Consider the following 24,937-nt stretch of genomic DNA (forward strand, 5'->3'; position numbering starts at 1 on the left):
TCTTCTGCATCACTCCCCCTTGTGACACACAGCTAGCTGAGGGGCTTGGCTGCCATGAGACTCCCCTGCTCCTGGGGGTCCTAGCATATTGTTCCATACACTTCCCTTGCTCCTTATCAGTTATTTTTGGAGGGGGGGCATCTTGCTGAATGTTCTCTGCCTGTGTAGCAGTTTAAGCTTTTGTCTGGTCTTGTCATGAGGGGAGATGTATGTGTCTGTGCCTGAGGATTTCTGCCACCACAGTCTCGTCTTTCCAGCTCTCCAAAGCACCTTCACGTTGCAGGCAAACAGGATTTTAACAAGGATCTTGCAGGAACTGTGCCCCTTAATATGTTCTTAATTAATATGGTTTTGTGAGTGCCAGTGTCTTTTCATACAAATAGACTTTAATATTAAATAATCTGCATCAAGGAGATTTATGAACCATTGTAGTTGTCCTCATACTTGCCTTTTTAGATCTATCCCATATTTATAAGGTGTATTTTTTGTGATTGTGTCACTATTTGATCAATATATTACTTATTCTTCATTATTCTGTTTGTGATCACCTACTTTCTTGTTTTGGGTAAGATCCAGTAAAAACTGGATTCTGCACCATTAGGACTTTTTTGGTTTCCCTGCATAGAAATAGCCTGGCTGAAAGATTCGTTAAGACGGTTTAATTAGAAGAAACAGCCCTATCCATGGTAATGGGGCTTATGGCTGTCATGGAGGAGGGGCCTACATGGCAGATTGGCCAGACGGCTACTATCACTAGCTTCTTCACACATTGCCTAATGAAAAGTGACAAGTAGTGTTGAGCATTCCGATACCGCAAGTATCGGGTATCGGCCGATATTAGCGGTATCGGAATTCCGATACTGACTCCCGATACTTTTGTCATATCGGATTCCGGAATCGGAATCGGAAGTTCCCATCATGCTATGAGCCTGCTTGCTTTGATTAAGCCAATGGGAATCCTCCGAAGTGTGGGCACATCCTGTTAGGCATATAGGCATGTTAACTATTGGCATGGCTGTGATTGGCTGCCGAAATGATGTCATGATGCACTATAAAAGCCACCGCAGCCGCCATTTCTGGTCACTCTGCTGTGAATTCAGTTAGGGACAGGCTGCTGTAGAAGACTGTGAGGGACAGTTAGAAATAGCGATTCCACCAAACATCTAGTGCTTTACCCAGGCTACATAAACCACCACTGTAGCCTTCTTTGCCCTAGCAGCAGTGTTCACAGCTGTTTGCAAGGGCTGTGTGAGTGCAGCTCACGCTGTGGAGTGGGTCCTGCAGCCACGTCAGGCTGTAGGCCACCCAGTGTGATCACTGCTGCCTCATACATCTTTTATTTTTTGAGCTGCATTTTTTACATAATTTCAATCTAGTGTGCTTCCATCCGTATCCATATACGTTGGTTGCAAACACTAGTAGTAGACAGCGGAGCCTTTCTGCAGCCTTTCAGTGCTAGTGTCCACTTTGCTGCACTGTTCACGGCTGTCTGAGAGGTCTCTGTGTGTGAGTGCAGCTCACGCTGAGTAGTGTGTCCTGCAGCTACGTCTGGCTGTAGGACGCTCAGCGTGCGTCAGTGCCTCACACATATTTGTCTTTGAGTGCAGCTCATTTTTTCTTCTCCTATTAGTGTGCATCCATCCGTATCCATCAACATTGGTTGGTTGCAAACACTATATAGGAGTAGATAGAGGAGCCTTTTTTTCTGGCTTGTGCCCTGCCGGCGCAGCCAGATTAGTATTACCCAATTTTTTTGGAGCCTCATCTTTTGCATTGTAGGTTACCTGCCTGCATTGTAATAGCTCCAAAAAGTTGGTGATACTATCAGTTTCAATTCTTTGTTCACATACTTTGAGTTTGTTTCCAACAAAGAAACCACAAAAAAAGTTCACCAAACACTACATTTGGAACTTGTGTAGGCCACATCAGCTCCTATTAAAGTGTAGTCCACACACACACACTTCATAAAATTAGTGTTTCTTGTACCTGTAACCAGCTGTTCAGGAATAAGCACACTAACGCCCCCCTTTGTACTTTTCTGCCTATCTTAAGCAGTCTTGCAAGATGAAGAAGGCAGGGAGTAAGGCGCGTGGGCGTGGAGTTTCAGCAGGGAGAGGACGTGGGGATTCTGCAGGGAGAGGACGTGGGGATTCTACAGGTAGAGGACGTGGGTATTCTGGGCCTGCTGCGGGCACCAGTGGATCAGCATCCCCCAGTTTTAGCAGGCAACAGTCCTTTATGCGCAGCTTTGTAGGACCTCAACGTACCCCACTGCTGCGGGAGGAACAAATTGAAGCCGTTGTCGGATGGATGGCAGCTAACACATCGACTTCAATTACTTCCGCATCCTCTCAGGGTCAGAGCACCGAAGAGCAACCATCTGTCTCTTCACCACCTGCCAAAGTGCCCAGGCAGTCAGAGAGACATGGACAGGAGCCATCACAGTCTCTACTTCTGTTCTCGGAATCTGTTGGCTTGGAAAGAGGGGGCCAGCCAAGCAGCATTCCTGAATGTGAAGAAGAGGGAGTATGCAGTGATGCGCAACTTCTTTGTCCCTCTGAATCTGAAGAGGCGAGTGGGCCAGTGCCTATGGTCAGCACACCTCAGTACGCATCAGATGATGACGAGACTCAGTTGCCACTTTCTGGTGCGTACGGTGCTGGCGAGACAACCCCGGAGAAGCAGCTGTTTGAAGAGGGGAGGGAAGATGATGAGGTCCTTGACCCATCATGGCGTGAGGAACAGGAAGGTGGTGGGAGCAGCTCGGAGGAAGAGATTCCCCTACCGGCCAAAACAGGAGGCAGAGGGAGGGGGAAGACTTGGTTGCCTGTACCCTCCACTTCGGCACCCGTTAGGAGCATTCCTCATTCCAAAGGCAAACCGGGCGCTCCCAAGAGTTGCAGTGCGTGGTCCTTTTTTGACACAGTTGCAGATGACATTTGCTTTGTCAAATGCAAGCTGTGTCATCAGAGAGTCAAAAGAGGGAGAAATGTCAGCAACCTCAATACCACAAATATGTGGAAACATGTGCGCACCAAGCACGAGTTGGAGTTGCAGAGACACCCTGAAGACGTAGGCCAACGTACAGCACCACCTACCACCTCTTCAGTTCGTGTTGGGGCCTCTTCCTCCAGCTCACACACTGCTGGTTCGGCTTCCTCACAGGATCGCCAAGGAAGAAACTCTGCCACTGTTGTCCGGAGACCCTGTCAGATTACACCCATAGCAGCACGTTCCCATCCATCACAGCCATCGGTAGCACAGGCATGGGATAAAAGGCGCCCTTACTCGGCAAACCATCCCCGAGCACAGTCTCTGAATGCTGGCATTGCCAAACTTCTGGCAGTTGAAATGCTGTCATTCAGGCTGGTGGACACTGACACCTTCCGGGACTTAATGGCATTGGCAGTCCCCCAATACAACGTGCCCAGCCGCTTTTATTTCAGCAGGCGAGCCGTCCCTGCCCTGCAGAAACATGTTGAGGGCAAAATAAAACATGCGCTACTAAACGCCGTTAGTAGCAAGGTCCACCTGACCACCGATGCGTGGACCAGTAACCATGGACAGGGACGATACCTTTCCCTCACTGCCCACTGGGTCAATGTTGTGGAGCCGGGTACGGATCTGGAGAGTGGCGCTGTACGTGTTCTTCCAACGCCACGGATTGCAGGACTCCAGTCTGTACACAGACTCCTCCTCCTACTCAAGTTCCTCAGAAACAGCAGAGCAGGAGCCTGTTACGACCGATATGAGCACAGCCGTGGCCAAACGTCAACAGGCTGTACTCAAATTAATTTCTTTGGGGAATCGAAGCCACACAGTGCAGGAGCTCTGGAATGCTATCAAGCTGGAGAGCGATGTGTGGTTTGGGCCAGCGAATCTCCAGCCGGGCTTGGTAGTGTGTGACAATGGCCGAAATCTGGTGGCAGCTCTTGGCCTAGGCAACCTCACACACATCCCATGTCTGGCACATGTTCTTAACGTGGTCGTGCAGAGCTTTCTGAGGGACTATCCGGATCTTGATGCACTGTTGCACAAGGTCCGCATAGAGTGCGCTCACTTGCGACGTTCCAGCACGGCAAGATCGCGCCTCGCTGCTCTGCAGCGACGATTTGGCCTTCCGGAACATCGCATCATATGTGACCTACCCGCCCGGTGGAATTCAACGTTACATATGTTGGAGCGGTTGTGTGAGCAGCAGGCAGCAGTCATGGAGTACCAGCTGCATCAGGCGCAAACAAGTCGCACTGTGCGCCGTTCACACTTCAGCACCATTGAGTGGGCCTCTATGAAGGACATCTGCCTCGTTTTGCGTGCCTTCGATGAATCCACGCGGATGGCGAGTGCAGATGATGCACTAGTCAGCATGACTGTCCCCCTTATCTGCCTGCTTCAACAAACACTGCAAGCACTAAGGGATGAGGTTTCGGAAGAGGTGAGGATGAGGAGTCCCAAATGCCATCTGCTTCTGGACAGTCTGCGCTACGTGTTTCCTCACAAAGGCCTAGGCAGGGGACACTTTGTGAGGAGGATGAGGAGGAGTCGATGGAGGAGGAAGACATCTCTCCAGAGGAGGGGGAGGTACACAAACCTCTACTCAGTATGTACAGCGAGGGTGGGGTGATGCAGAGCAGGCCGAGGTCACGCCTCAAACAGGGGACAGCGGTTCTTTGGCAGTTGGGAGTCTGCAGCACATGGTTGATTTCATGCTGCAGTGCCTGAGAAACGACCGCCGCATCGCCCACATTCTCGTCTCGGCTGATTATTGGGTGTACACCCTCCTAGATCCTCGCTACCGGGACAGCGTACAAAGGCTCATACCAACGTTGAACCGGGAGCGTAAACTGCGGGAGTACGAAGAGTCACTGGTGCAGTCCATAATGTTTTCCATTCCACCCGACAGCATTGTTGCTATTGCTTTAAAAAGCAGCTCTGTGCGTCGAGGCAGTGGAGGAAACTCTGCACAAAGAGGGAGCAGAGGCAGCGCCGCAGCACAAGGCAAGACCACTATGGCCCAAATGTGGCAAAGTTTTGTGTGTCCACCACAATTGTCTACACCATCAGCGACGCCTCGAGTCAGCAGGAGGCAACGCTTCCGTCAGATGGTGTCAGACTACATGTCTTGCCCTGTCGCTGTACTCCCAGATGGCTCTTCCCCCTTCAAGTTTTGGGTCACTAAGCTGGATACATGGCCAGAGCTTAGCCAGTATGCATTGGAGGTGCTGGCTTGCCCTGCTGCCAGTGTATTATCGGAACGTGTCTTTAGTGCCGCAGGTGGTGTACTAACAGACCGTCGCACGCGACTATCTTCCGATAATGTTGACCGGCTGACTTTTCTGAAAATGAACAAGGCCTGGATGTCAAAAGACTTTGCCATTCCTCTTACAGACTAAATTAGTGGTTGGCAACTGTATCCAGGTCTGCTGGTGTGTTCATTTTTCTACCACCTGAACTATAATCCCTGTGCTTCAACACAGCCAGTTGTCGCTCAGATGTGTCGTCTGCACAGAGAAACACACTAGCTCCTGTGTTAGTGGGGTTCAGTAATGCCAGCTGATCCCCTGCTGTGTGGACGGCAAAGTCACCAGCTCCATCAACATTCAAACCACTACTGATTTTTAACCGTGCCCAACTTAGGTCTCTGGCTCCACTGTCTCTACTATTTCCCCTGACCTCCAACCCCGCCATCTACATCTCTGAAGTGGCGTCAGCACAATCTACACTTGTTCCTGTGTTCCTGTGGCTCAGTCCCATCAGTTTATCCCCTGATGTGTGTCCGGCAAGGTCTCCTGCTCTGTCCACATTCCCATAACCAGTAGTGGGAATGAGGACAGAGCTGGCGAACTTGCCGGACAAACATCAGGGGATCAACTGACGGGACTGAGCACCAGTAACACAGGAACAAGTGTAGATTGTGCTGACGCCACTTCAGAGATGTAGCTGGCGGGGTTGGAGGCCAGGGTAAATAGTAGAGACAGTGGAGCCAGAGGCCTAAGTGGAGCATGGTTAGAATCAGTAGTAGTCCACAACCTCCATAAAAACCGCTGCCCATTGGCCTCTGCATGCGGCATGCGTAATCCTGGGCTCCAACAGTGTCAGTTGGTGTTCAGAAGTGTCGTCTCCACAGAGCCAAACACATTCGTTCGAGTGTTAGTGGGTTTCAGCACTGCCAGCTGTTCCCCTGCTGTGGAGATGGCAAGTCTCCTGCTGCCTTCACCTGCCAAAAACAACAGGCCCCAGCCTGCTCCTCGCCTAATCCTGGGCTCCAACAGCGTCAGTTGGTGTTCAGAAGTGTCGTCTCCACAGAGCCAAACACATTCTTTCAAGTGTTAGTGGGGTTCAGCACTGCCAGCTGTTCCCCTGCTGTGGAGATGGCAAGTCTCCTGCTGCCTTCACCTGCCAAAATCCAGTAGGCCCCAGCCTGCTCCTCGCCTAATCCTGGGCTCCAACAGCGTCAGTTGGTGTTCAGAAGTGTCGTCTCCACAGAGCCAAACACATTCGTTCGAGTGTTAGTGGGTTTCAGCACTGCCAGCTGTTCCCCTGCTGTGGAGATGGCAAGTCTACTGCTGCCTTCACCTGCCAAAATCCAGTAGGCCCCAGCCTGCTCCACGCCTAATCCTGGGCTCCAACAGCGTCAGTTGGTGTTCAGAAGTGTCGTCTCCACAGAGCCAAACACATTCGTTCGAGTGTTAGTGGGTTTCAGCACTGCCAGCTGTTCCCCTGCTGTGGAGATGGCAAGTCTCCTGCTGCCTTCACCTGCCAAAATCCAGTAGGCCCCAGCCTGCTCCACGCCTAATCCTGGGCTCCAACAGCGTCAGTTGGTGTTCAGAAGTGTCGTCTCCACAGAGCCAAACACATTCGTTCAAGTGTTAGTGGGGTTCAGCACTGCCAGCTGTTCCCCTGCTGTGGAGATGGCAAGTCTCCTGCTGCCTTCACCTGCCAAAATCCAGTAGGCCCCAGCCTGCTCCTCGCCTAATCCTGGGCTCCAACAGCGTCAGTTGGTGTTCAGAAGTGTCGTCTCCACAGAGCCAAACACATTCGTTCGAGTGTTAGTGGGTTTCAGCACTGCCAGCTGTTCCCCTGCTGTGGAGATGGCAAGTCTCCTGCTGCCTTCACCTGCCAAAATCCAGTAGGCCCCAGCCTGCTCCACGCCTAATCCTGGGCTCCAACAGCGTCAGTTGGTGTTCAGAAGTGTCGTCTCCACAGAGCCAAACACATTCGTTCAAGTGTTAGTGGGGTTCAGCACTGCCAGGTGTTCCCCTGCTGTGGAGATGGCAAGTCTCCTGCTGCCTTCACCTGCCAAAATCCAGTAGGCCCCAGCCTGCTCCTCGCCTAATCCTGGGCTCCAACAGCGTCAGTTGGTGTTCAGAAGTGACGTCTCCACAGAGCCAAACACATTCGTTCAAGTGTTAGTGGGGTTCAGCACTGCCAGCTGTTCCCCTGCTGTGGAGATGGCAAGTCTCCTGCTGCCTTCACCTGCCAAAATCCAGTAGGCCCCAGCCTGCTCCACACCTAATCCTGGGCTCCAACAGCGTCAGTTGGTGTTCAGAAGTGTCGTCTCCACAGAGCCAAACACATTCGTTCAAGTGTTAGTGGGGTTCAGCACTGCCAGCTATTCCCCTGCTGTGGAGATGGCAGTCTCTCCTGCTGTCTCCGCATTCCAAAGACAGTAGGCCTCTGCCTACACCCTCCTATTTCCTGGGCTTCAACTCAGCCAGTTGTAGCTCGGAAGTGCCGTCCACATGGAAAGAGATACTTGCTCCCGTGTCTCAGTGGGGTTCAGTAACGTCAGCTGATCCCCTGCTGTGTGGATGGCAGTCTCTCCTGCTGTCACCTCATTCAAAATACAGTAGGCCTCTGCCTACACCCTCCTATTTCCTGGGCTTCAACACAGCCAGTTGTAGTTCGGAAGTGCTGTCCACACGGAAAGAGATACTTGCTCCCGTGTCTCAGTGGGGTTCTGTAACGTCAGCTGATCCCCTGCTGTGTGGATGGCAGTCTCTCCTGCTGTCACCTCATTCAAAATACAGTAGGCCTCTGCCTACACCCTCCTATTTCCTGGGCTTCAACACAGCCAGTTGTAGTTCGGAAGTGCCGTCCACACGGAAAGAGACACTTGCTCCCGTGTCTCAGTGGGGTTCAGTAACGTCAGCTGATCCCCTGCTGTGTAGATGGCAAAGTCTCCTGCTGCCTACACAGTCGTACCACTACTGATTTTTAACTGTGCTCCAATTAGGCCTGTGGCTCCACTGTCTCTCGTATTTCCCCTGTCCTCCAACCCTGCCAGTTACAGCTCCATAGTGGCGTCTGCACAATCCACACTTGTTCCTGTGTTACAGGTGTTCAGTCCGGTCAGTTAATCCCCTGATGTGTGTCCGGCAATGTCGCCTGCTCTGTCCACATTCCCATTATGGGAATGTGGACAGAGCAGGCGACATTGCCGGACACACATCAGGGGATTAACTGACCGGACTGAACACCTGTAACACAGGAACAAGTGTGGATTGTGCAGACGCCACTTCGGAGCTGTAACTGGCGGGGTTGGAGGACAGGGGAAATACGAAAATCAGTGAAGCCACAGGCCTAAGTGGAGCTTGGTTAAAATTAGTAGTCTACAACCGATCTTAAAATTTCTTCAATGCAGCCTCAGCCTGCTCCGTGCTTGTCCCTGGGCTTCAACACAGCCAGTTGTTGCTCGGAAGTGCCGTCTTCACAGAGTAAAACACTAGCTCCTGTGTTTGTGGGGTTCAGTAACGTCAGCTGTTCCCCTGCTGTTTTGATGGCAATCTGTCCTGCTGCCTCCCAATTGACAGCACATCAGGCCTCAGCCTGCTAAGTGCTTGTCCTGGGCTCCAACATCGCCAGTTGCTGCTCATAACTGACTTTGGCACGGGTACTCCCTCCTGCCCAGCTTGGTTCCAGCCCTGCCTGCTGTTTCCGGGAAGTGTCAATGTCAGTTTGCCACCCCAAGTTGCCATGTCGTGTTGCGGTTGGGTTAGCCGAGGCTAGGGTGCCAGCAGTTTAGGTGCTTCCTATGTGGACTGCGGGTTCTGGTAAGAAAGGCTTGTTCCATAGTGCCAGTAGGACAAGCACCCCCTGTAGGACTGTGTGATTCGGTAACTGCGGCCAGCTTGCGGCATGCCAACTTTACTTTTCAGGGGTAACTTCTGATACCCCTCCGGGTTCCAGCACCGTCAGCTGGTTCTCGTCAGAGCCTTTGGCCTAGGTGCCTCCATCTCGGTATCCGAGTTCCGGCAACGTCTGCTGGTCCTTGGTAGTGCTTTGTAGCACAGGTACCTCCTGCTTAGTAACCGGGTTCCAGCACCGTCAGCTGGTCCTCGGTTGTGCCATTGGCTCTTATTCCTTCTGCTGCCCCTCCGGGTGCCAGCACTGTCAGCTGGTCCTCGCTATTTACATTTGCTCTTGCAGCTTATGCTACCCCTCCGGGTTCCAGCACCGTCAGCTGGTTCTCCTCAGAGCCTTTGGCCTAGGTGCCTCCATCTCGGTATCAGAGTTCCGGCAACGTCTGCTGGTCCTTGGTAGTGCTTTGTAGCACAGGTACCTCCTGCTTAGTAACCGGGTTCCAGCACCGTCAGCTGGTCCTCGGTAGTGCCATTGGCTCTTGCTTCTTCTGCTGCCCCTCCGGGTGCCAATACCGTCAGCTGGTTCAAGAGGACAAAGAACAGGAAGACAACCACCAAGATGCAGAACAACAAGAGAGAGAAGACAAAGAAGCATAAAAAAAACAAAGCAGAAGAACATTAAGCATAAGACTAATACTCTGAGCAAATGATATTATCTTATTTATAAGCAGAAGACGACTAAGCAGTGTATGGGGGTGAGTCCGTTCCTCCTCGTGGTGCCCCTGGAAAAGGCCTGCTGCTGCAGGCCAAACTGAACGCGGACAAATCCTGTTGTAAATCTTTTGTGACAGGCAGAACGGAAGGTGTAAACTTCTAACTTTTCTAGATAACAACTACAGGAATGCCTGACACAAACAAGAATATGATGAAGAAGAATAGGAAGAAGATGAAGAAGTTGAATATGTAGAATAATAATTGTTGAATAAGAAGAATATGAAGAATGTAAGAAAAGGAAGAAGAAGAAGAAGAATGTAAAAAAAGGAAGTAGAAGAATTTAAAAAAGGAAGAAGAAGAATGTAAAAAAAGGAATAAGAAGAAGAATGTAAAAAAAGGAAGAAGAAGAAGAATGTAAAAAAAGGAAGTAGAAGAATGTAAAAAAAGGAAGAAGAAGAATGTAAAAAAAGGAATAAGAAGAAGAAGAAGAAGAAGAAGAAGAAGAAGAAGAAGAAGAAGAAGGTAAAAAAGGGAAGAAGAATAAGAAAGAAGAAGAAAGAAGACATACATGTCTGGCAAAATATAAATGAGGCTAACATAGTCAATATCTTTGTAACTCCTAACGTCTTTAAAAAAAAAGTTTAATTCCTGCTATTCCTTTTGATTGGACTAAAACTCTATGGCTTTAATGTCTCCTCCACCTCCCACAATACATTCTACATTATTCTTAGTTGTTTTTCATGTAGAATTAACCTACAAGGAAAGAAAGGGTTTTTTTTAATTCCGATATTTTGGCCCCATTGACTTGCATTGGTTCCCGGTATCGGAATCGGCGATACCGATATTTTTTTTTTTTTAAGATCGGCCGATCCATTCCGATCCGATATTTTCAAGTATCGGCTGGTATCGCTCAACTCTAGTGACAAGTGAGAATTACTTTATTTCCCGTTACCTTTATACTATTACTAATACAGTTAGGTCCATATATATTTGGACAGAGACAACATTTTTCTAATTTTGGTTCTAGACATTACAATGAATTTTAAACAAAACAATTCAGATGCAATTGAAGTTCAGACTTTCACCTTTCATTTGAGGGTATCCACATTAAAATTGGATGAAGGGTTTAGGAGTTTCAGCTTCTTAACATGTGCCACCCTGTTTTTAAAGGGACCAAAAGTAATTGAACAGATTACATAATTGTAAATAAAATGTTCATTTCTAGTACTTGGTTGAAAACCCTTTGTTGGCAATGACTGCCTGAAGTCTTGAACTCATGGACATCACCAGACGCTGTGTTTCCTCCTTTCTGATGCTCTGCCAGGCCTTCACTGCGGTGGTTTTCAGTTGCTGTTTGTTTGTGGGCCTTTCTGTCTGAAGTTTAGTCTTTAACAAGTGAAATGCATGCTCAATTGGGTTGAGATGAGGTGACTGACTTGGCCATTCAAGAATATTCCACTTCTTTGTTTTAATAAACTCCTGGGTTGCTTTGGCTTTATGTTTTAGGTCATTGTCCATCTGTAGTATGAAACGACGACCAATCAGTTTGGCTGCATTTGGCTGGATCTGAGCACACAGTATAGCTCTGAACACCTCAGAATTCATTTGGCTGCTTCTGTCCTGTGTCACATCATCAATAAACTCTAATGACCCAGTGCCACTGGCAGCCATGCATGCCCAAGCCATCACACCGCCTCCGCCGTGTTTTACAGATGATGTGGTAAGCTTTGGATCATGAGCTGTACCACGCCTTCGCCATACTTTTCTCTTTCCATCATTCTGGTAGAGGTTGATCTTGGTTTCATCTGTCCAAAGAATGTTCTTCCAGAACTGTGCTGGCTTTTTTAGATGTTTTTTAGCAAAGTCCAGTCTAGCCTTTTGATTCTTGATGCTTATGAGTGGCTTGCACCGTGCAGTGAACCCTCTGTATTTACTTTCATGCAGTCTTCTCTTTATGGTAGATTTGGATATTGATACGCCTACCTCCTGGGGAGTGTTGTTCACTTTGTTGGCTGTTGTGAATGGGTTTCTCTGCACCATGGAGACTATTCTGTGATCATCCACCACTGTTGTCTTCTGTGGGCGCCCAGGTCTTTTTGCATTGATGAGTTCACCAGTGCTTTCTTTCTTTCTCAGGATGTACCAAACTGTAGATTTTGCCACTCCTAATGTTGTAGCAATTTCTCGGATGGGTTTTTTCTGTTTTTGCAGCTTAAGGATGGCTTGTTTCACCTGCATGGAGAGCTCCTTTGACCGCTTGTTTCCTTCACAGCAAAACCTTCCAAATGCAAGCACCACACCTCAAATCAACTCCAGGCCTTTTATCTGCTTAATTGAGAATGCCATAACGAAGGGATTGCCCACACCTGTCCATGAAATAGCCTTGGAGTCAATTGTCCAATTACTTTTGGTCCCTTTAAAAACAGGGTGGCACATGTTAGGAGCTGAAACTACTAAACCGTTCATCCAATTTTAATGTGGATACTCTCAAATGAAAGCTGAAAGTCTGAATTTCAACTGCATCTGAATTGTTTTGTTTAAAATTCATTGTGGTAATGTCTAGAACCAAAATTAGAAAAATGTTGTCTCTGTCCAAATATATATGGACCTAACTGTATATTGGACTACACGTGCCAATTTATTATATTATTACCCTAAATACTCCCGAATCAAGCACAGAACTTTGCTTCTGCACTCACCTGGCTGGTTGGATAGTAGGTCAGCCACCTCTCCAGGTGAGTAGCGTACCAACCGGGTATCAGACAGCGGCTCTGGAGGTTTCGCAGTTCTTGTGGAGCATGTAAACCAGCCATTATCACTTGGGCGAAGGTGTAGTTCATTGCCACTGGATCACTGTGTGCTCGCTGGTGCTAAAGAGGAAAAAAAATAAATTAAACAAACAAAAAACCTCTTATTCACTTTGTAGCAATCCTGTTTAGGACAAGAAAATTCTTCAAACTCTTAAATCCAGCTGAACATAAATCTAGTTAATATGATATAAAGGAATTAATCATGTCACTTTAATAAATATAATCTCGACTGCTTCGACCCTAAATAGGCTTTATGACCTGCTCTGCAGACATTGCTGATCCTATCCAACAGGCTAAAAAGCAGCCATCTCCGTGTCATTAATCGCTGATTTAATCTATACTGAAGGGTATAATTAATTCAACATTACAGAACTTTCAAGTCGCCAAAGTTATTGAAAACAATGTCTGCTCTCCACCAGAAATGGCACCACTGGTGTCAATGGATTGTGTCTGGTATTGTAGCTCAGTTAAATTAAAAAGATTAGGACTGAGGTGTAGTACCAGACACAACCTGAGGACCAGTATGGTGCCGATTTAGGACAAATGTTAAAATGTGTTATAAGCCTATACAAGCCTTTAGTATGGAGCTATTCCTGTAAAATCCAGGTGCCCAGGGCACTGCCATCCCCATCCAGGAGAGTGGAAGATCTAGGGAGATTTCTAGCTTAATCTTCTATTTTAATGAAAGGATCAGGGAGAAGTTGTCTCCTTACGCTTTTACTCTCTGAAGTAAAGGGCATAGACAGTATTTGTCTGTATGATCATTTGTGACAGCCACATTTTAATTATCCTTTTCTGCGGCTAACTAGAAAGTGAGCCGGTCATTATAAGTGAGAAGTAGCACTCGAATGGACTTCATAAGTGTCATCGCTTTTCTAAGATAAGACAGAGGGAAGGAGAAACATATTTAGATGAAGCAATTCCCCCCAGGCAGTGGCTGCTAGTCACAGAACACAATATTGCTCTTGTGGACGGCCAGGAAAAAGCAATTAACTTTGTTTGCGTCCAGAAATGACGACCAGAAATAAGTTAATCAATAAGGCAGATTAGCTGAAGACAACCCCAGGCCCTATGTGTTGTAGATTCAGTATAATGAGCTTTCTCTGAAGCCACAAACTGGTCACTGAGGCCAATAATGAGTGGGAACGTCAGCAGCCACCATGTCACCCAACTATTAACCTTTAAGATCCTCTCCACAAATGCCAGACTCCCCGGAGGCCACAAGGAGACAAACCGTAGTGTCCCTACTATCCAACATAACCCTCAGAACCAACCTCTACAACTTTGATTCTTTTCTATAATACATCAATTGTGCTCACGCCTGGGCTAGTCGTTGCCATGGCACCATCACTGCCAAAGCTGGACTTGTACTCCAGCCTAATGGCTCATGCAGACTGTCATGCAGACTGGCCGACCTCTGACTAATGCACGGACTGGTCACGGCTCTCCCAATCTGAGCGCGACAGCCTCATCGAAATATGAAATAGAGCTGTGGCCAGTAGTGATGAGCAAGTATACTCATTGCTCAAGTTTTCCCGAACATGCTTGGGTGTCCTCCGAGTATTTTGGCATGCTTGGAGATTTAGTTTTCGTAGCCTCAGCTGCATGATTTGCTACTGCTAGACAGCCTGAATACATGTGGGGATTCCCTAACAAAGAGGCATTCCTCAAATGTATTCAGCCTGTCAAGCAGCCGCAAATCATGCAGCTGCGTGTCGACAGAAACGAAAACTCCGAGCATGCCAAAATACTCGGAGATCACACGAGCATGCGCGGAAAAACCCGAGCAACGAGTATACTCGCTCATCACTAGTGGCCAGCCCATACATTAGTGGTCTGAGATAAGACAGAGATCCACAGATGTCTGAGTCCTTTCTGCGCTGGGTTTGTATATCATATTGAGGACGGTCAGGTTCTACACCTGATACCTAGTACGTCTGAGAGGTCGATCTCTGTGAGGAGTCAGACGCCAGTGTACTAAAGTCAGGGTTTGGGATGTTACTAATGAGCAAAGACTGGGAACATTATTCTTGGAGTCATGCAGTTAAGTTTGTACTTTCTGAAGTGTGGATTAAAGTGTCAGCTATTAATCTTTCCAGTAAATTCTCACTATATCCAATTACCATACAGCAATTAAAAATGAGAAGTCTAGATTTCATTCACCGCTGTAAGTACCTGGTACCAAGAATACGCCCGATCGGCAGGATTAATCAAGATGACAATAATCTTGGCTCTGGGCAGAAGAGCTGCTGCACGCTTTGGTACCACTTCTGTGTCAAAGTAGTTTGCACTTTTCTCAAACATGAAGTCTGTGCTGGCATTGGAGGGCACAGGGAAAAAATCCATGTACCTAGAAATCAAGAAAGTACAGATGAATGGTTGTTCATTAGGACACATCTGTATAGAGCATTACAGCGCATTTACCAGTCGATGCCTCTGTGGTAGTTTACTCCATTAAAAAACTGGATTTCTTCAAATGTGACAGGGCTCTGGAAGTTGCTGGTGACCGCTGGGTGCATGTTGAGGAAGGAGTACAGAGCAGTTGTACCTGTGAACCAGTGAGATAACTACAATAAGATCTTTATCCTCCTGATCAGGGATAAACTACATGGATATTACAGGTCCACTTACCAGTCTTTTGAGGCCCAACAACAAGAAACTTGGGCAATCTGTCACAGGTCTTCTCTTTTGACCAGATATCCTTATGCCTCTTGTCATCACATGGGTTCTGGGATAAAAGAAAACACGCACCGGTTGTCTAAAATCATGGTGATCCTGTCCCACGGGTGGCATTTCTGTTTTAATAGGATCCCCTAACTTGGGTGTACTATGATTAATTTCTAGGAAGCGATGATTGGAGGGGTGATATGCTGGGTAGGGATGGACACTTTTAGGGTTCGCTATGGGGTAGACATTGATGATCGTATTTTTCATCATTACGTCCAGCTGGACACCGAAGTCTAAAACTCTGTTCATATTGTGTTTTAGCCTACGGTCAGTGGCTCCATCGGAGCTAACATCTAATGCCTTGGAACAGAGAATTCAGAAGAATGCGCCTATTTGAAGCGGGCACCAAGTCCAGTCAACGGTAGCCTTGACTTAGCCACTGACAGTAGCCTAAAATGTCATATTAACATAGTCTAAGTCAGGCAAATTTTAGCTTTTAGGAGAGGTGTGTCCCAACCCAAAATTTGCAAAGGATGAGTGGTGAGTAAGTCCTGCATAGTGGCGAGTAAGTCCTGCAGAATTTGTCTTTTACGGGCTCTTCCTTTCTCTGCACACAACACTTTGATGTGGTCTGACGTCATAACTCAGAAGATAGGAACTTAAGAAAAGACAGCTAAAGATATTAAAACTCTCCTATTGGTCCAGATTTCCAGCTAAGCTGTTCTACAACAAGGATATAGAAGGTAAATGGTACAAAATTCTTCATGAAACCCAATAAAAAAAAAAAAATTAAGCCAAAAACACAGGCATTTAAAAAACACAAATAATCCCCCCTTCCTCTCTGAAAAAAAGCAGACAACCCATTTAAAAAGGGAGGGAATGGATAGAAATAGGCTAAACTGGTGAAGTTTTGGCTGGAGTCGCATTTAGACAAACAGAAGGAAATATGTTCAGCCATAAAGCCCATAAATATTAACATATAATATAAACACTAACACTATAACAATATATATAATATATAACAAGTATAACAATACTATAAACATTACATTACGAATCAAGGCCTTTTGTAATCTGTATATTTCTTTGGTAAGTGGCAACAAAACCGCACTACGGTATAGTATAAACATATAAATCCATTGGCTTAAGGCCTACAAGAATGAAAATGCTCTGCATTCCCTCTGAAAGGTGTGCGACAGATTGTGACCTTTGGAATGGAGTGGATACAAATTGGCTGGTAATCATCATGACGTGCCCCAGTGCTGGGCACCAAAGGCAGCCGTGGCTGCAGTGTTACATAATCAGCGAAGGCACTTACCTGCCACAGAGGGTTCTTCTCTTGGGGGAAGATCTCAAAGTATTTATTTGCTAGTTGGACAGGTGGTAGAGTCTGTAGTCGGAGGTTGGTCCAGCACTGCACAAACTTCACCAGGCTTTCAAAGGTGTAAAGCCCCAGGCGGTCATTGCCATAGTTAGAAAGATGTGTCATGAAGATGCTGATCTGTAACAGACACACAAGGGGAACGCCATCTACGTTAACTCTCCTAAGTAGAGCACTTGGCTGTATAAACACTCATCATTTATTAATGCGCCTTGCAGAGAGATAAAAGACAGTATATAGGGCAAGGGGCTGCAGGTACGGTGGGATTTGAGACCTTGGTCCAATTTTCTGGTTATAATTCATATCCACTTGATGTAGAGCAGTCTTTTTTGACATTAACATGACATTACAGAGCTAGACCCAGTGAATATTTCATGACCTTGCCATGGTGCTGCGCTGAATATTTCATTGGAGGGAGGAAGGATGGCGGCATTCTGCTGTACTTGTGCATCCCTCATCTCTGATAGACCACTGCTTCCCTTGCGTTGGATTCCAGCACAAGTTTCCGTGTATCACAACCTAGTCAGTTCTCCCAATCTGGAAATGCAGGAAAAAAATTCCTGTGTCCTGTTTCTTAAAGGGAATATATAGAAGTCGGTGGAAGAGAAATAATGTGGATTCTGTTTTTCAGTGTTGGTGCCAATTTTGTTTTTAACCTTCTTCCAATTTAGGCAGTGCAGCCGGTCTCCTCTACCGGAGAGTATTATTTCCTTATATAACCCTCTAGGAGTCCAATAAAGCGGTCATTAAAAGGGAATCTGTCACCCTATTTTTTGGCTTGCAGCTGCCGGCATAGACATCGGGGGCTTATCTACAGCATTCTGTAATGCTGTAGATAAGCCTCCGATGTAACCTGAAAGATAAGAAAAACGAGTTATATTATACTCACCGGGGTGTGCGGTCCAGTCCGGTGGGTGTTGCGGTCCGGTTTGAAGCCTCCCTTCTTCATGCAATGACGTCCTCTTCTCCTGTCCAGTAATGGCTGCGTCGGGAGAGGTCCGGCGCCTGCGCACTGCAGAATTCTGCTCTGCCCTCAACAGGGCAGAGCAGTGCGCTTGCGCCGCAGCCACTACAGGATGGGAGAAGAGGACGTCATCACATGAAGAAGGGAGGTGTCGGACCAGACTGCAACACCCACCGGACCGGACCGCTCACCCTGGTGAGTATAATCTAACTCGTTTTCTTATCTTTCAGGCTAAATCGGAGGCTTATCTGCAGCATTACAGAATGCTGTAGATAAGCTTCCGATGTCTATGCCGGCAGCTGCAAGCCAAAAAAAAGGTGACAGATTCCCTTTAAATCCGGCACGCTCTGTCCCAGTCTACACTGCATAGCTGACAAATGAGCTACAGAAGACAGGACGCAGGATAGTTTCTGCTATATCACCAGTGTATGATCTAAAAGATTCCAAGATTTATTTTAAATGGATAGTCAAATAAAGAACACATACAAAAAACGAAATGGCTGTGCATTGCCGTAATGACATTGCATTCAAACTCAGTACTGCACATTGCAGTTTGACCACTCATATACTGAAACCTATGAGATGCTCTGCAGCTTGACTTTACATTTATGTTTAAGGCCATGTGCACACGGTGCGGATTCTGCTGCGGATCCGCAGCGTTTCAGGAGCTGCGGATCCGCAGCAGATTTAGGTGCATTGTACAGTACCATTGTTTTCAATTGTCAACTGAAAAACACTGCAAATGCTGCGGATTTTTCCTTGCAGATTTGCTGCAGGTTCAAATTCGCAGCATGTCAATTCTTTGTGCGGATTCCGCTGCGGTTTCACACCTTCTCCATTGTAGAGGTGTGAAACCGCAGGCTAATCCGCAGGTCTTTTGACCTGAGATTTTACCTGCAGATTTGTAGAAATCCACGCAGAAAAATCCACAGGACCAAAATCTACGTGTGCACATAACCTAAGGCGAATCCGTCCCAAATCATGCTGCTGTCAGATTACATAGCAAAAGCCTGCTGAGAGAGTCCCCGATTCCAGAGATGTCGCTCAATATACTGACTGCAGCAGAAGAATTCGTGTTTTCTCTACTGCTGATGTAGCAGAGCTCATAATGTTGATCTCTGTGTAACCCCACCCACAGCACTGATTGGAAGTATTTCTGTGCACACGGGCAGTATGCTGCCAATCAGTGGTGGGGGCGTGGTTGGAACAGGAAGCATGTGAAACCTAGTCCTGTAGTGAAACAGCAAAACGCAGCATATAAAGCGATACACTGCTGGAATCAGAATCTCAGACCCTACTTTACGCAGATTACAGAGCAGAAAACTTCTGACCGATTCGCTTTAACTAAAAATGAAGAAAACTAACAAGCGTAACTTACCAAAACTATTCATGTATAGAGAACAAGTGCAATCTGAGTCCATCACCGTTACATTAAGAAAAGGGTTAAATTCTTCAGGCCTGCAAAAACTTCATAGGGTGTGGCAATTCTCAGAGAACTCTCTGAAAGCTAGAACGGCTGAGGGGTGTTACTAGGCTGGGTGAATGCGGGGAGCGTCTTTACTTATTACACACTTATGTACTTCTGCACGGTCCGCGCATGGTCATGAACGGTATAAACATGACCTTCATTGATTCTTTGGAGTATCTTGAAAATCAAGTCTGCATTTTCTTCACCTGGATCCTTAACTACCTCACGAACCGACCTCAGTTTGTAAAGGTTCGGCACAGTGTGTCAGACACAGTGATCTGCAATACAGGAGCACCTCAAGGTACAGTTCTTGCCCCTTTTCACTGTACACTGCGGATTTTAGGTGCAACTCATCTAGCTGCTACTTGCAGAAGTATTCCGATGACTCTGCAATAGTAGGCCTCATCACAGGAGGAGATGAAGGAGAGTACAGAGATACTAACCAAGCTTTTGTGGAGTGCTGTCAGAGGAACCACCTTAGGATTAATTCCGGGAAGACCAAGGAATTGGTGGTGGACTTTCGCAAGGGAAAAAATCCACCAGTAGTGGTGAACATTCAGGTAAATGACATTGAGATAGTCGACACCTATAAGTACCTTGGCGTGATCCTCAATAATAAGATTGACTGGGCCCATCACTTGGATGCAGTGTACAGGAAGGGCCAAAGCAGGCTTTATCTGCTCAGAAGGCCGAGAGCCTTCGGAGTTAGAGGGGCACTCCTTGCATCCTTCTTCAACTCTGTTGTGGCATCAGTCATCTTCTTTGGTGTGGCGTGCTGGGGTAGTGGCATATCAACCAGGGACAGGAATAGGCTGGACAAACTGATTAGAAGGGCCAGCTCTGTCCTGGGATGCCCCCTTGACCCAGTTCAGGAAGTAGGCGACAGGAGGATACTGGCCAAGGTGAGCTACATGGTGCAGAATGATTCCCATCCCATACATGAGACCGTGACAAAGATGTGCAGTACTGTCAGTGACCGGCTACTTCATCCTAAATGTGAGAGGGAGCGCTATCGAAAGTCCTTCCTTCCTGCCGCAGTTAGGCTGTATAACCAGCACTGTCCAAAACGGAGAACGACCCAAACAGAGAACTGATAGATCCAAAGTTGTGACAGTCTGGTTACATTGTTTTTTTTTTTTCCGTATAAGTACCTACCTACTGTCAATGTAATGCCTTTATGCATCTGTATCTGTACTTGTTCCTGCCTTGCTGCTGTAATGCTCTGAATTTCACCATGGTGGGACGATTAAAGGATTATCTTATCTTGTTCCTCACCAGCCATAAAATGAAACTTAAATCCAGAAACTTTTAAATTGGGGTCTACATTGGAGTCTTGTGTCTGGATACAGCAGGAAGGCAATGTGAAAGGCATATTTGATCTTGTGCTTCTGTGAGATTTTGGATGCTGTTGAGGCAGGATGGGACCAGAGGTATAATACAGAGAGAGAATCCTGACCTTCCCCCTAAAATTAGACTTTAAAGGATGAGCGCCCTCTAGGGTTACAGATACTGCTACATGTTACTCACAACCTGCACTCAGTGAACAGGAATATATAACATTTCTTTAATCTGGAAATAATGGGATCTAATGAGCGCCAGATTATTGGACATTCCATACTAACTGTAAAAAAAACTAATGTATTACAGTAATGGCAAACAGAAAACCAAAAGGCAAACACAGAATGAACGATCACCATTTATTTCTGACTGGAGGAGACTAGCATTTAGATCTCAGTTTAGTTTTTAGACTTGGGATTGTGAAATTAAAAATTATTAAACAATTATGTGCTGTACACAGGCGCCATGTTATCAACAACGCTATCAGCGTTTCTGGGTCATCGCCATATTGCCAAGAATATTTAAAAAAAACAAGTACAAGAAAAACGTAAAAGATTTCTGGATTACAGGATAATAAATAAATCTTTATTTTTATATAGCGCTAACATATTCCGCAGCGCTTTTACAGTTTGCACACATTTTCATCACTGTCCCGGGTGGGGCTCACAATCTATATTCCCTATCAGTATGTCTTTGGAGTGTGGGAGGAAACCGGAGTGCCCGGAGGAAACCCACGCAAACACGGGGAGAACATACAAACTCCTTGCAGATGTTGTCCTTGGTGGGATTCGAACCCAGGCGCTAACCACTGAGCCACCGTGCATGATAATGAAAGACAAATGTCACTGGTGTATCATGTTAGAAGCGGCGACTTCTGCAGCGAGTGTGTTGAATGTAACCAGGGCTGTGGAGTCGGTGCTCATTTTGGTGGAGTTGGAGTCGGTATAAAATGGACCGACTCCTAAAATATATAATAAATTAGGTACAGTAGTTCAATGCAGAATGTGCAGAATATTTTTTCATAGGAATTTGGGAAAGTTATGAAATGTCCTATAAATGGCTGTTCTATTCCTGATCTAAGGCTACATTCACACAGCGTTTTTCCTGCATTTTTTGAGGATATGTTTTTCAGCTGCAAAAGCAGATCAGCTTTTAAAAAAAACAAACAAAAAAACGCATCACCTGAAAGGTTTTTGAGCTCATAGATAATGTTTTCAATAGCAAAAGCAGATTAGAAGTCTGCTCTATATATCCATTTATCCATATCTGTCTATCCATATCATATCTTATCCGTACCAAAAAGAATGAAAGCCGGGTAGCACACAGACACATACTCTTTTTTTTTAGCACCAGTCAGGTACATCTCATAGCTGCCCAAAAGGACGCCCAGTAACATATCAACATCAATTGATAGTTGGAATAAATAGACTGCATTCATCACCACATCTTAAGGTGCAGGCTTTATTTTCAAGTGTAGGGGTGTGCATTATGAGGTTCTGCAGCAGCTGAGGTGTGCAGTATGAGGTTCTGCCCCCTCCCCTAGGTTTGATCCTGGCTACGCCCATGGTGTGAATGTAGCCTGAGGATCTAGGCTTTGTCTTAGCTGAGATAAGTCATAGTAATATATATATATATATATATATATATATATATATTTAGAAAAAAGAAGAAACAGAACAGTACTTGGCTACGGGTGCACGGCCCCCAGGCAAATAGTCCAGTATCAGCCACAGTATCAAATATTCATTCCAAATAGCGGCAGCACTCCATAGTTAGTTTTCAAGTGATAGTGAATTTATTAGACCCACTTATCAGAGCTCTGATATGTGGGTCTAATAAATTCACTATCACTTGAAAACTAACTATGGAGTGCTGCCTCTATTTGGAATGAATATATATGTGGAATTACATAATTAACGAAAAGTGTGAAACAACTGAAAATATGCCTTATATTCTAGGTTCTTCAAAGTAGCCACCTTTTGCTTTGATTACTGCTTTGCACACTCTTGATGAGCTTCCAGAGGTAATCACCGGAAAAGGCTTTCACTTCACAGGTGTGCCCTGTCAGGTTTAGTAAGTGGGATTTCTTGCCTTATAAATGGGGTTGGGAGCATCAGTTGTGTTGTGCAGAAGTCTGGTGGATACACAGCTGATAGTCCTACTGAATAGACTGTTAGAATTTGTATTATGGCAAGAAAAAGGCAGCTAAGAAAAGAAAAACGAGTGGCCATCATTACTTTAACAAATGAAGGTCAGTCTGAAAATTTGGAAAAACTTTGAAAGTGTCCCCAAGTGCAGAGGCAAGAACCATCAAGCGCTACAAAGAAACTGGCTCACATGAGGACCGCCCCAGGAAAGGAAGACCAAGAGTCACCTCTGCTGCGGAGGATAAGTTCATCCGGTCACCAGCCTCAGAAATCGCAGGTTAACAGCAGCTCAGATCAGAGACCGGGTCAATGCCACACAGAGTTCTAGCAGCAGACACATCTCTACAACAACTGTTAAGAGGAGACTTTGTGCAGCAGGCCTTCATGGTAAAATAGCTGCTAGGAAGCCACTGCTAAGAACAGGCAACAAGCAGAAGAGACTTGTTTGGGCTAAAGAACACATGGAATGGACATTAGACCAGTGGAAATCTGTGCTGAAAGTCTGACGAGTCCAAGTTTGAGATCTTTGGTTCCAACCACCGTGTCTTTGTGCGATGCAGAAAAGGTGAACAGATGGACTCTACATGCCTGGTTCCCACCGTGAAGCATGGAGGAGGATGTGTGATGGTGTGGGGGTGCTTTGCTGGTGACACTGTTGGGGATTTATTCAAAATTGAAGGCATACTGAACCAGCTACCACAGCATCTTGCAGCGGCATGCTATTCCATCCGGTTTGCGTTTAGTTGGACCATCATTTATTTTTCAACAGGACACAGCCCTTAGCTGTGTAAGGGCTATTTGACCAAGGAGGAGAGTGATGGGGTGCTACGCCAGATGATCTGGCCTCCACAGTCACCAGACCTGAACCCAATCGAGATGGTTTGGGGTGAGCTGGACCGCAGAGTGAATGCAGAAGGGCCAACAAGTGCTAAGCATCTCTGGGAACTCCTTCACGACTCTTGAAAGACCATTTCCGGTGACTACCTCTTGAAGCTCATCAAGAGAAAGCCAAGAGTGTGCAAAGCAGTAATCAAAGCAAAAGGTGGCTACTTTGAAGAACCTAGAATATAAAACATATTTTCAGTTGTTTCACACTTTTTTGTTAATTATATAATTCCACATGTGTTAATTCATAGTTTTGATGCCTTCAGAGTGAATCTACAATTTTCATAGTCATGAAAATAAAGAAAACTCTTTGAATGAGAAGGTGTGTCCAAACTTTTGGTCTGTACTGTATATATGTAATCAATATTATATAGTATTACATATTTACAATTTATTACAGTTTGTGTTCTAAAGTTGTATTCCAATAAATATATATTATGTTCTATCTAAATATCTTGATTATTGTATCATAAAAATGATTAAATGTCTTTTGTTCATATTGTACTACAATAAATTTTTCACTTAAATATAAGCAATATATGTGGGAGTCGGAGTCGGTGTAAGGGAAATTGAGGAGTCTGAGTCGCAGGTTTGGCTTACCGACTCCACAGCCCTGAATGTAACCACAGGCTCATCCTGCGAGGACGGCTCCAACAAAGGTGCAGTGGAGAGACAGAAGACATCGGATCAGCTGTGCAGCGGCGATACATCCCAGAGACAAGAACACTCAACCTCCTCCAGGCTACGCCTTCCGCATGTCACTGGCTGGATGGGACAGACTGCAGTCTATTTGCTGCTAGATTAAAGGCAGATGGAGTGGGAGCAGAGCCCAAATAACCCAAATTATTATTTTAGGAAAGAATGCAGTGCAGTGACCTGGCTCCATTCTCAACTTCAGTGGTCCCTGACTGTTCTGTGCAAGTTTAATACATTGTATTTTTTAAATTAAAATAGGTCACTTCTGTACAAGCATCTCTATATGTTGTATATTCCTTGCAATACACAAAGTTATATAGACACAGTACATCTCTAGGCAGGATGCCCTAAGATACAATGTACATATCTAGGCAGGATGCCCTATGATACAATGACACAGACACATGGTACATATCTAAGCAGGATGCACAAAGATACAATGGCACAGACACACAGTACATCTCTAGGCAGGATGCCCTAAGATACAATGATACAGAGACATGGTACATATCCAGGTAGGATGCCCTATGATACAATGACACAGACACATGGTACATATCTAAGCAGGATGCCCTACGATACAATGGCACAGACACACGGTACATATCTAGGCAGGATTCCCTATGATACAATGAGACAGACATCTCTTGCATATTTGGGCAGGATGACCCAAGATAATACAACACAGACATATGGTACACATCTTGGCAAGATGGCCTACAATATGACACACAGATATATTGCATATTTGGGCAGGATGCCCTACGATACTACGACACAGACA

General features: G+C 46.0%; 1 protein-coding gene across 3 annotated transcripts in view; it reads right to left on the reverse strand.

Moving 5' to 3' along the window:
• NDST2 (N-deacetylase and N-sulfotransferase 2) overlaps window positions 1-24,937 on the reverse strand; it is a 229,064-nt gene that overhangs the window by 18,506 nt on the left and 185,621 nt on the right. For 2 of the 3 annotated variants that reach the window (XM_073560053.1, XM_073560054.1), the window contains 5 exons: window positions 16,593-16,775; window positions 15,239-15,335; window positions 15,032-15,155; window positions 14,771-14,957; window positions 12,497-12,667 (listed from right to left, as the gene is read on the reverse strand). In XM_073560053.1, coding sequence (XP_073416154.1) covers window positions 12,497-12,667; window positions 14,771-14,957; window positions 15,032-15,155; window positions 15,239-15,335; window positions 16,593-16,775 — 762 coding nt within the window. The remainder of the gene's footprint in view (window positions 1-12,496; window positions 12,668-14,770; window positions 14,958-15,031; window positions 15,156-15,238; window positions 15,336-16,592; window positions 16,776-24,937) is intronic. The other variant, XM_073560055.1, reaches the window with a different exon arrangement.

The sequence above is a fragment of the Dendrobates tinctorius genome, unplaced genomic scaffold (genome assembly GCF_039654945.1).
Source record: "Dendrobates tinctorius isolate UK_male_01 unplaced genomic scaffold, ASM3965494v1 ptg000292l, whole genome shotgun sequence".
Taxonomy (NCBI): Eukaryota; Metazoa; Chordata; class Amphibia; order Anura; family Dendrobatidae; genus Dendrobates; species Dendrobates tinctorius.